This window comes from Lepidochelys kempii, chromosome 5, assembly GCF_965140285.1.
Source record: "Lepidochelys kempii isolate rLepKem1 chromosome 5, rLepKem1.hap1, whole genome shotgun sequence".
Lineage (NCBI taxonomy): Eukaryota > Metazoa > Chordata > Testudines > Cheloniidae > Lepidochelys > Lepidochelys kempii.
The window spans coordinates 102,507,182-102,519,398 of NC_136384.1; the positions used below are offsets into that span (position 1 = coordinate 102,507,182).

General features: G+C 41.7%; 1 protein-coding gene across 4 annotated transcripts in view; it reads right to left on the reverse strand.

The window, feature by feature from the left end:
• Positions 1-12,217, reverse strand: part of RFX3 (regulatory factor X3) — a 250,108-nt gene that overhangs the window by 49,442 nt on the left and 188,449 nt on the right. For all 4 annotated transcript variants that reach the window (XM_073345241.1, XM_073345239.1, XM_073345240.1 and 1 more), the window contains one exon: positions 7,677-7,858. In XM_073345241.1, the coding sequence (XP_073201342.1) occupies positions 7,677-7,858 (182 nt within the window). The remainder of the gene's footprint in view (positions 1-7,676; positions 7,859-12,217) is intronic.

Consider the following 12,217-nt stretch of genomic DNA (forward strand, 5'->3'; position numbering starts at 1 on the left):
GTGCTCACCCGGGAAGGCAATTAGGGGGAGGGAGCATGGGGAAAGGGAGGCTGGGGTAAGGTTGCCCAGCTCGAGGCCAGCCGGCAGCAGATCATCCCCTCCCTGGGTGACCAGGGTCAAATCTAGGGCCTCGATCTCCGCATACACGGGGGGGAGGCCAGCTCCTGCCACCCCGGGGGCCTCTCCTCTAGGGCCCGCCTCAACGGTCGCCTCGGGGTCCGCAGGGGGTTCGGGTGGTATCCAGGCAGAAGGGACGTCCTCAGAAGTCTCGGAGGGGAGGGTCTCCCGTGGAGGGGGGATTCTGCCCTCCAATGCCAGTCCGTCTTCCCCTCCCGACACCAGCGGATGGATCTCACTCATGGCCGTGGCGGGAGGCTCGATAGCAGTGCCTCCTTTCCTGGTCTTCCGGGGGGCTTCCGCGTCGGATGGATGCAGCGGAGCTCGAGCCTTCCGCTTGCCTCGCTTCCCCTGGACTAGGGTCCAGCCCTCCATAGCGTCATCTGGGGGTTGGTTAGCAGGGGTCGTGTCGGGGGGCGGAGGCGATGGTTCAGGGGTTCGGGGAGGTAGCGGCAGCATGAGGGGCGGGGGTTTCTCCTTGGGGCGGGCCCTCTCCTATACCCGGTAATATCCTTGCCACACCCTCCTCCATGGGCTCTGTTGAATTGGTACTAGCAAGGGTGGAACTCCCTTGCTCGCCCGGGCGTTGTAGGTATCTCTTGGGCCCGGATGTGAGTAGCGATGGGTCGAGTAGGAGGAGGGTTGGTTTCAGGTGCCGGGCTGCCAGGGGCGTCGGCAGCAGCGGGGCCGATGTCCTGCCGGGTCTTGGGGGTTTCGGGTGCTCCTCCCCCCCGGGCCAAAGGGCAGTCTCTGCGGACATGCCCCGCTGAGCGGCAGAGGTAGCACCGGGCCTCTCCGGTGGAGTAAAAGACCCAATAGCGGGCTCCCTGGTAGGGGACTAGAAAAGGACCCCTCGAGCGCCTCTTCGTCACGCGCCCCTGCCGGCGGTAGAAGCTGCACTTGCCGGCGGAACGAAAAAACGTGACGGAGGATGGGGTCCTTGCAGCCCAACGGGAGAGGGCTGATGACAGAAACAAGTTTCCCCAGAGTGGAGAGGGCGGGTAACAGGGCAGCATTGGGTAAGAAGGGAGGAACAGAGGTGAGGACGAGGCGAACGCCCAGGTCTTCTAATGGTTTAAAGGGGACAAACACCGCCCCCCCACCGTCAGGCCCCTCTCCACCGCCTCCTGGGCGGCATCCTCCGAAGCTAAGAAAAAAACGACCTTCCCATACATCTTGGAGGCCGCCACAATAGCCGTGGGTCCTACCACCTTCGCTAATGCCTGCACGTATGTCTCCACGTGGGGCGAGGTGGGCACCAGGAGGCAACGGACGCCGTGCCTCCTGGTCAAGGCGGGGAAAGGGCCCCGGCCGCTGGTGATGGTGGCGGAGGCGGGTGGGGGGCGAGATGACAAGGCGGCAGGCAGGGGGGAGCCCGTCGCCGCCCGGGCATACGTCCTGGGGGCCAGGGGAGGGACAATCACAGAGCTGGTGGAGGGAAACGCAGGGAGGGGCGCCACGGTTGATGACGAGGCCACAGTGGCGGGGGCAGCCTCTGCCATGGAGGGCTTAGTGGTTTTAGCGGGGCCCTTTCCTTTCATCCCGCCCTGGCCCTTCCGGCCAACCGGGGGGGGTTTCCTAGAATCTGGGGGGGCGGTGGGTGCAGCAGCAGCAGCGATCACCCCGGTGCCTCCTGCTGCCGGTGCCCCAGCGGGGGGTGGTGGTGGCAAGTATCTTGACAATAGTGGTGGTGGGGGGGAGGGACAACTAATTTTGTTGAAGCGGCCTCGCCCCTCTCATTCCCTGCCATTGTGAGAAGGGAGAGACAGGGAGACACCAGAAGGAGGAGGGGGGAGGGGAGAAGTGGAGTAGCTGCTCCTCCCCGCTAGGCTGCAGGCGGGGAGGGGGGGAATGCCGAGGGGGGGGAAGAAACAAAATCGGGGTCCAGTAATAGGGGCAAGCTGTGGGATAAGCAATCTGGGGCGGGGGGTGCAGACCCACACGTTTGTCCAAAGAGTCTCGGTTGGTCGGCTGTTATGTCCGGTCCGAAAGGCAAAGTTCAAAGCGAACAGCTGGATCCAAAGGGAGATGGCAGGTTGCCAGCAGGGACGGACGGCGGGGGGGCTGTAACAGTTGTAGTAAGGGTGGGGGAGTTGGGGGCACCGATGGATCGGGGGTGGCGGTCTTCGCGCCACACCCCCTGTGCTGCCACAAACGCAAGTAACCACAGTCAAACTCCCCCCCACGAGAGTATAATTCAGAAAATTACTCAGTCTTACGGCCCCCTTCACGATGATTTATAGCTCTCCTGGATTATTTCTCCTGTCTTCTGAAATCTTCTTCTCCAGCTGTGTTGGCTGTGTTCCAAGGCCTTCGGCATGCTAAGAATGTTGTAAAGTCCGAGCTGCGAGCAAAACGGCTGGGTCTGGGGGTTTCCACTCCCCACTCCGGACAGCAAAATCGGCAATCTTCCCCCCCTCCTCCGGGGGGCTCAGCTGAAACAAATAGCTGCGCCCGAAAGCAGGCGTGTGGGGGGGGGGGGGGGGCGGGTGCTGGCGGCAAGCTGAGGGCCGACAGCACGAGACGGAAAAAAACAAAAAATCAAAGGAAAACAAAAAAAGCGTCTGGCCCAGTCGGGGGGGGACTAAGGCAGGTGCAAAAAGTAAGAAAAATCCAGGCCAGGGGGCTTTAGGAAAGAATAGAAAGCAGATAGCTGAGGAGCAAGCAAAGGACGTTCCGTTTCCCAACAGGGAAGGTTCCAGAACAATCAGGAACCTTCTGGAGACAATTAAGATAGGCTGATTAGAACACCTGCAGCCAATCAAGAAGCTGCTAGAATCAGTTAAGGCAGGCTAATCAGGGCACCTGGGTTTTAAAAAGGAGCTCACTTCAGTTTGTGGTATGCGTGTGAGGAGCTGGGAGCAAGAGGCACTAGGAGCTGAGAGTGAGAACGCGGACTGTTCGATGACTGAGGTGTACAAGCATTATCAGACACCAGGAGGAAAGTCCTATGGTGAGGATAAAGAAGGTGTTGTGAGGAGGCCATGGGGAAGTAGCCCAGGGAGTTGTAGCTGTCGCACAGCTGTTCCAGGAGGCACTCTAGACAGCTGCATTCCAGAAGGCCCTGGGCTGGAACCCGGAGTAGAGGCAGGCCCAGGTTCCCCCCAAATCCTCCCAACTGCTGGTCAGACACAGGAGGAGTCGACCTGGACTGTGAATTCAGAAAAATGGCCAAGCTGAGGGCTGCTGTGAAGCTCTCTAAGGCGAGCAAATCTGCCAATAAGCACAAGACCCACCAAGGTAGAGCAGGAACTTTGTCACTATATGTATGTGTGTATATATATATAAAAAATATGCTATGCTTAAAAGTTATACTATATATATATATAGTAAAACTTTTAAGCATAGCATGATATTTTTAATATAGAGACTTGAAATCACACAATTTCTGAAACAGAACAAAAATAGGAAAACATATTGTTCATGTGAATAAAACAACAGTAAAATCCTGTCATTACTGATTTTGAAAAATATTTTGTAAGCATTCTTCAATGATACATTTTTCAGATGGTAAGGCTTAAGTTATAAATCAGAACTCTGCAAAAAACTGCCATCGATGACAGGAAGAGAAAAAAAATGTTGTGGAAATGGGGAATTTCTACCTGAGGCAAATTCACAATTTTGGACAGCAACAGAACAATTATTTAGTTATTATTAGTTTGTAAATACTGAGGAAAGTATCAGTTTTTCCATATGCAAACATTAGAGAGAATATCAGTACTTGTACTTTTGCATAGCACTAAATATAATAAGTTCAGTATCAGTGTTCTTTCAGTTTTCTTCCTTCCAGAGACAAAAGCAAGGACTTTTTAAAGTTTTCGTAGACCGTTACTATATAGGGCCATTTGATATGGCTTTAGGTGCGGCCATAACACAAAGAGTGCAAGGCAGCAGATGGTGTGCTAAGATAAGTTAGAACTCCCCTTTGTACTGCCCTGATCTTGGTGTTGCTTTATAGATGGCTGTTTCAGCCTTAGGTGTCTTCTAACTTTTGTTGGCTTTCAATGGCAACTATGGATGAAAAAAATATCTGAGGATAATTGTTGTGTAGGAAATGTCCCAGTCACATCTGCTTTTCTGCAGTCATACCCTCTCATTCCTGCTATGCCAGTAATAAAGAGTTGGTGTGGCATATGCATTCCTTTTCTGGGTTTGCACTACTATAACCAAGTTTCTGTTACCCTGCCATTAGATTAGTTAGGGTTATATGCACTTTTGTTGGCTGAAAACTTTGGTCATCTCCTAGGAAAATACTGCAAGAATTTAGTGTCCTGAGCAAGACTCCAGATACTGGATGACGTTCCTCCACGTGAAGAAGGAAACGTAAGTGCTACATTAGAAGCCTTGTTTTAAAGAATTTAAGAAGTAAATTGACGCTTTTAATGTTTTTAAAGTGATTGCCGGGGGGTCTTCTTCTCATGGAGGATATGAAATAGCAGCTAATGAAGAGTGGTGGGCAGGATCTATGACCTCACCACCCTTCTGAAGTGATGGCATTGTGTATCTAATACTGCCAGAGCTAAGAAGTATTAGCTCTCTGCTGCTTCGTTTATATGGCTCTTTAGTTTAGTTTTATATAAGATCTATGAAATCACAAAGAGACACTTTGCTGTGCCTACAGTGGCAATTCCTGAAATGTATAAGAATTTACCAACTATTTCAGTGATGGCTTTATAGCAGTATCTATTGAACTATATACAATGGAAAAAAGAGTATGTGTATGGATTCTACAATATCCTAAAGGCTGTGTGCTGTTAAAACTGAACTGGCAGGGCTTACCTGGAGCTACTGAAAGTTACAAGTTTTCTAACAATCCTGATGAACACTGCAAGATGCTGTCCCTGTTTCTATGGAAACAGATTATAGACAGGCAAAAAGGGGCTTTAAAATAATCAATAAATCATCATGGACCAGGCTGTGATACCTGTACTTATGACGAATAGTACCTTATACCACGTGTAGTCCAACTGACTTCAGTGGGACTATCTGTGAAGTAACATATTACTCAGGGTCAGTAAGTGTGTCATAATCTCTCCTTGGGCATGTGTAAGCTCAATGTACTTGAATGTACCCATGCACACACACATACCAGTGCACATGTACACACACATATGTGTTTAAAATTAACTGATATATAGTAGCACAAACAGGAGCAACCTTTAATCCAATGTTGTTAGAATTTTTGCAGCGTTCAGTGGCTTAGGTTGAGCAAGGCCAACAATATTAAAGACACCAATGCTCCTAGAGACTTCAGGCTTTCCAGTCTGTAATAATTTTGGTCCCAGACTTCAAACTTTTTAAGCACACATGGACCCCTGCACCTGTATGGAGCCCTATTGCCTTCAGTGGGGCTGAGCACAGGGGTAGTGGTCTGCCTGTGTATAGTCAAATGCAGGATTGGGGCCTTTGTAGAAAAACATTCTAAGTATAAACAACATTTTAATGTGTTTTTAAACCTATGGAACTAGTTTTTTTCTCCTTATTTAAAAAAAAAAGGATAACATCTTTTGGCCCATATTGAGGCTTATTAGACTGGATACAAACTGATGGATGAAGTAAGATTTCAGAACGCTTAAGAAAATAATGATCAACGGCTGGACACTGTCAATATCTTAGCATGACATGATGATAATCTTCTACCATAAATGACCAACACAACTGCCCCTACACATTCCCTTCTTTCACTCTGTCCAACTGCCACCTGTGACCTACAAAACAACAATGGTAGACACTAGAGCATAGAGGTGGAGAGCTCTTTCTGATACAGCTAATAGTAGACATCTCTGTTGTAACTGTGGCTAAAGCTAAGAAACTCTCATCAGTTACTGGACCAACATAGATATGACCAGACAAACTGTTCTGTGCAGCAATAATGCAAATGGTCCCTCTCAGGAAACATTTTGAGCACAGCTTGACACAAGGAGTTTGCCACTTGTATTTTACAGACAAAAGTGACAATATTGCACCAATCAGAGGCATCCACTGGATCAGCAGCAAAATATAAATGAGACAAATGGATGTGCTGGGAAGGTATAGAGTGCAACGGACAAAATGGACCAGGCTCCTCATGCCATTCTTAAATAAGTTGCGGTTATGTCTTTGCTCAAGAAACTGCCACCTGACAACAGTGCCAATTACTACCTTATCTTGAACCCTTTTAATGGTGGAGAAGATTGAAGATTATTAGAAGATTGTAGTGATATATGGATCTTTTTTTAATTTCCCAATTTATTTTCAATTTTCTTTTAGGCCTGGATATGGTGTAGAAAATACTTGATTGACAAATTCCTTTTGGTAATAGGGAAAAAAGGTCACATGTACATGTAAGTTTTATTAGTTCTGTCAGCAGCCTTTGATACCACTGACAACATGCTGCTGCTGTCCTGGTATCTGGAAGGACTGGACAAGGAAACAAGAAATGGAAAAAATCTTGAACTATTCAGCTCTGTGGAACTTGCCAGCAACATGTGTAAGTGTGCATCTGTATACACTTAAAAGATTTAAACACATTTTCTATCGGTCTTGCTCTATACACTATTTTCAAATTCTTATTTATTGGTTGAATCAAAATTATTTCTTTTTTCAAAGCAAATAACGGACACGTTTCAAATTACAAAACTCACCAATTTTGTTAGCTCCCTGTTTAAAAAAAAACTGTGATTAGAAATCTTTGTTCCCTTACTCTCCTTTAATGCAAACATGGCTAAAGGGCCCCTAAAGACTCACATTTACAAAACATTAATAATAAATACTTTTCCTTCACACAGAACAAGCATGGAACATTTCAATCTAAGAGGTAAGTGTTTGGAAAAGCTGTGAATGAGTGAATGGAATCTGCTATAAGGCTTTAAGCATAGCCCACTACACTGGGTAAACATACAAGAAAAAACTCCTCTATTTTTACACTTAGTGTCCCTCATATTTACTTATCATACCACACTGAAATATCACTGCATGAAATAAAAACAGTAATGACAATTTATAAATAAGGAATTGAAGCTATTTTGTAATTAAGCTGTAGAATCATGGCAGCATTAAATAACAGTCCCTTATAACACAAACAAAAAAATCAGTTGATAAAAATATTGATCTACATTAAGATCATTCATTTATTCTTATATGGAAAGGCAGAACACCCCTATTGTCTTATATGTAATGATCAACCACCACTTTGTGCTCCGCATATACTTAAATTAAGTATTGGATGAAAAATAAAAAACAAATATAACCAGGTTTTTAATTCATAAGAAATATAGTAATTATTCTCCATCTGATGCATAGTTTCCAACCAACAGCCTATATTATATTTGTATTGCTACAAATCTGTTGTGTATGTTTCAAAATTAATAAGCGATTTCAGGACAAGGAGAAATGTAATGGATTTCTGTAACAACTTGACACAGTTTGAAATTACATGAGAAATTTATAGACAAACATTTTAATATTTAAGTAATGTTTTCTTTCAGTTTGTTTAGTGTATCATGTACAAGGTTCATGATCACAATGATTCCTACACTCTCTCTATGCTATAATCTAAGATCTGATTGTTTTACACAGACCTGGTTCCTAGTCTCCTGGTCCGTAGCCCCATGAAAATTGACCTTATGAGTTTTCCAAAGGAGGCAGCATTGACTGGGTCCAACTTGTGCTCCTGACAGTGTCGTAAGTAATGATTGTAAAGCGTACTTCTGGGGAGACTGACTCCTTCTGCTGTTTCATAGTTGTCTAAGAGCCACTGGAGCTATTTCAAATAGGAGACAGTGAAGAAAAGTAAATTCAGATAATTTCACAATAAACGTTTTAGGCTATTATTAACATAGCTGTACAATACAAAGCTTCTTAGTACATTTTGAGATTGCTCTTAATGTCTATTCAATGGTGACTTTTTTCTTCAAGTGAAGGCAGTCCTCTTTAGAGGTGTTAGATATACAATGGTGTCTTTGAGTCTTTCAGAAATACATGGAAATAGCAGAACTCATAACACTTGTGACCTCATATAGTTCCCATTTCTTAAAGTATTCAAGAGTCCAGTACCACACATTAATTTTCTGTACACTGATCTAGGCTTTGGACACAAATTGTTAGTACTTTAGGGAATTTAACCAATCATAAATGTATTTAAACAACCACAGAAAGGAAACTGCTTGTTGAACTGATGGAGAGTCATTTAATCCATCTGCATTATTAGACTAATGTATTGCAGAGAGTTGTTTCGCTTCCCCAGGCACTCAGATCAGTTACACTATTTAATTGAACAAGATTTATTCTTTTATTTTTTAACCATAAATAAAGAACCAAAAAACAAACACAAGGCAAGGAGCAATCTAGGTGATGCTGAAATGAACTAATACAACTATTACAGATTATGGGCCCAATTCTGCTTCCATTGAAGCCAAATGGAATTTTGTCATTAACTTAAGTGGGAACAGGACTGAGTCCTATAAAAACTCTCTCTCCAGGTCATTTAATTTAGAACTTTGGTGGGTAGTTTTGGAAGCTGGCAGAAAAACACTTACATGCCAAGTACTTCAGTGGCTCTATAGTAAGAGGCACAAATGGTATCTTTTTGGGAATACTTACAACATATATAATATAAACTGCCACTAACAGATGAGAAAACAAACTAAGAAAAAGCACTTTAACAAGGTCGACTGCCTGTGTCAGTTTCACTCCGATCTTCCCACCAACTTTAACTGAGTAGAAAAATGATAGCACAAAATAGGAGTATTTTTATATGATGGTTATACTTAAATTGTGTGAAAGTCTGTGGTTTCAGTTTTCTAGGGTTCTGATAATCTTTCATTTGGCTTACCATACCACAGATTTATATCCCCCAGAATTTTCCTTTGAGTTTTGGGTTTGAATGAGCCCAAAAATGTAAACAGGAAAGCAGCTGAAATTGCCAAGTTTCACCAGTTTTGATGTCAAAGCCAAGAGCATGATTTCAGTGTGAATCTTTAAATCAGTCAGGTTAATGGATTTTACAAAAAATCTGGGCTCAGTTTTGAGTTTCCAATGAAACTCCAAACCAGGCATTTTAAAATGATTTCAACCAATGCAACAAAATTTTGTTCTGATGCATTAGTTCTCAACAGAAATGTGTAACAAATTTTAATGTAAAGTATCAAGGCAAAACATGAGTAATATATATATGTTCTTAACAGCAGCAAAAAGATCAGTTTACGTGATAATACTGTAGTCTGTCGCATTCATTTACTAATAAAGAGTGGTAACACAAACTTTTCAATGATAAGGAAGAGAAAACTTTTGCTAATGTTGAACATAATCACTTAAGACACAGATCTTAAATATTTTAATGTGAAAAAATTTAATTCTGTATTCCTAAAATAGAACATTCTTAGATCGTGCCCCCACTCTACAGTCACTCTTACATTAGTACTCACTAAAATCTAGAGGTATAATTAATGTACTGGACTCTCACCTCCGTTTCAATCAGAGTCATGTGCACTTTGCCAAGTGCAACGAGAACAACAATTCACCCAAGACCTTTTAGAGGCTATCTTCATGTTCTCCTTTTCCATGGAGAACAAAATAGAAAACAAAATTGTAATTCTTTAGTTTATGTTCTAAAATATGAGCTGAGATGGCTTCTATTGTTTTAACTTGCTAGCACGTAATATGAATGACAAGTAGGCAAATACCCACAAGAAGAAATGTCTCTGTGTTTGACGTACTTAAATGGTTCCACAATGTAGAGCTGTTAGCCAGACTTTTAGACAATTTTGCACTTTAAATAGAATCTAACAAAACAGAGCAGTTTATCATCCTTATTTCAGCTGGTAGATCTAAAATCATTATTTAAAAAAATACTGAGTCATAGTGTTCACAAATGTCTTTTAAATTGGTTGTTTACCATTCTGATATAAAGCCTATGAAAAAAATATCACTGGAAACTAACCTTTACCTTGGTTTATTTAAAAAAACCCTACTTATTTCACTAATGAACTGACATAAGCATATCTGAGGCTAGAAACCAAGATAATTACATCTTTCAACCTTTGCATTTAATCTCCGTTAATCAGGATAGATTAAGAAGGGTGAACTATTCTTATTTTTCCCCAAAGGGAAATACTGACTGACAAACAAACAAAAAATGCATTTCCCAATTAACTTCTAAATGTAACATTTGGGGTTTTTTTTCCAGATGGATTATAACCTATTAGGATTCATTTTAAGTGCACTTTACTAATGATCTGAATTCTTGACAGATATTATTTCAACTATAACTTGCATTAGCCAATGTTGGCACAGCATAATCCAAGATAAGCATAGAACAAAGATTTTTGCTCTAGGGTGGATGTATTTCAGTGGCAAAAGGCATCAAGTGATTATTTGCTAGATTGCTGGAAAGAAGAGTGCCCAAGGCTGTATGTAATTTTAAAAGGAAAATAATCTACAAACATTATACAGCTATTGTAAACATATTTCTTCAATGCAGAATAAGAATTCGACACCTGAGCTGTTCAGGATTTGAATACTAGCTTGTTGACTAATAGTATTAGTAGCATTTAAGGATGGATAAGTATGAAGTGTTTACAGGGTAAAAACTGGCAAATTGACTCTGGCTTCACTAAAACTCCGATGTTTATACAACATTCAATTATAAATTGATTAGTCAAGTCAACCTCATGCACAAAGAAATCAGAAAAAGAAAAAAGTAGAGGAGAAATGAAAAATGAGCAAGCATCAATAAAGGCAACCACACTCCAGGATGGCTAACAATGGAGGTATAGTACCATAGAAAGCCAAGTCAGCAGACTATTATTTTTGAGAGTTTAAATTTTTGTCATGGATGAATAGAACATTTGTAATGTAAAAGGTAATTCTAATGAAATTCACAGCTTTTCAGGCCTGATCTAAAGCCCATTTATATCAGAAGTGTCTCTACTTTGACTTAATGCGCTTTGGCTCAGACCTCTGGAAATCAAAATGAAGGGTAGTTTGAGAAATAGGGAGAAAACAAAAAAACATATTACATTTCTTCCATGTTACACCAATTTGAGTCAGAAGGCAAAATAAATACAGTTTTAAAAATAGGCAAACTATAAAATAAATTCAACCATTTTCTGTCAACTTCTTATATGGGTGATTGGGGCTGTCAAGACTATCATGTCAAAGAAATATGTTTGTGTGTCCTATACAGGATCAAAGACAGAGCCCTATCCTGATTACATACTGATCTTTTATTAAAATTTGAAATAATGCCCAAATTAAAGGAACAAAAGAGAAAAGTAGTGACATAGTATAATGGGTACATGTAAATATTATTAGCAGAAAGGTATTTGTAAATAGTGCATATCACTATATACGTCTATATGTAAATAATGGAATAAAGTTACCCAAGGTAAACAGCCTATCATCTAGCTCTTCTTAGATATGATGTTAAGGATTGTGTGCTTCCATATGGGATTCAAGACAAAGTAACAGCTCTCTGTATCTCCAGTTTTAACATGCTTTGGCCCTTTGCCAAGGTTATGATCTCTTCAGAATGGTATTTAATTAACCCTGATAATGCAATTTCTAGGCAGCCTTCTATCTTCAAAACAACATTTCTTTTTAACATCCAAGATAGAATTTAAAAGTCTTAATCACATTGATGCTATTCAATCTCTCTTCCCACAATTTTAGCAGTTTCTAAAGTTGTTTTCTCTTTCACGTGTTTTAGAATCAGTCCCTTATTGTTTCTTGCCATCATGATGGGAAACTTTCACACAAAGTTATTGGTTTTTCAGGTTCCGATTATGGGACATTTTCAGAACAAAATATATAATTGCTTTGGTTTGATTTCTAAATTATTGTGTCTACTGTCATGAAACCAATTGGTAGTACAAAAATAAACTTTTGAAATTGAGATTTAGTTTCCTATTCTCCATTTTTTTGGTAGAATAAAAAAGTGTGATCAGAGAATAAGAATCATTTTGATTAGTAGCCTTAATATGTGATAAGGAGGGAACATATACAAATGCCAAACAATATAATTTAAATAAAGCAACTTTTACCAGCTGGAAAGATATTTCTGGAAAAACTTTGGCTGGCAATTCATTTTATAATTTATACAGTAAATTGGAGATTAAGCTTT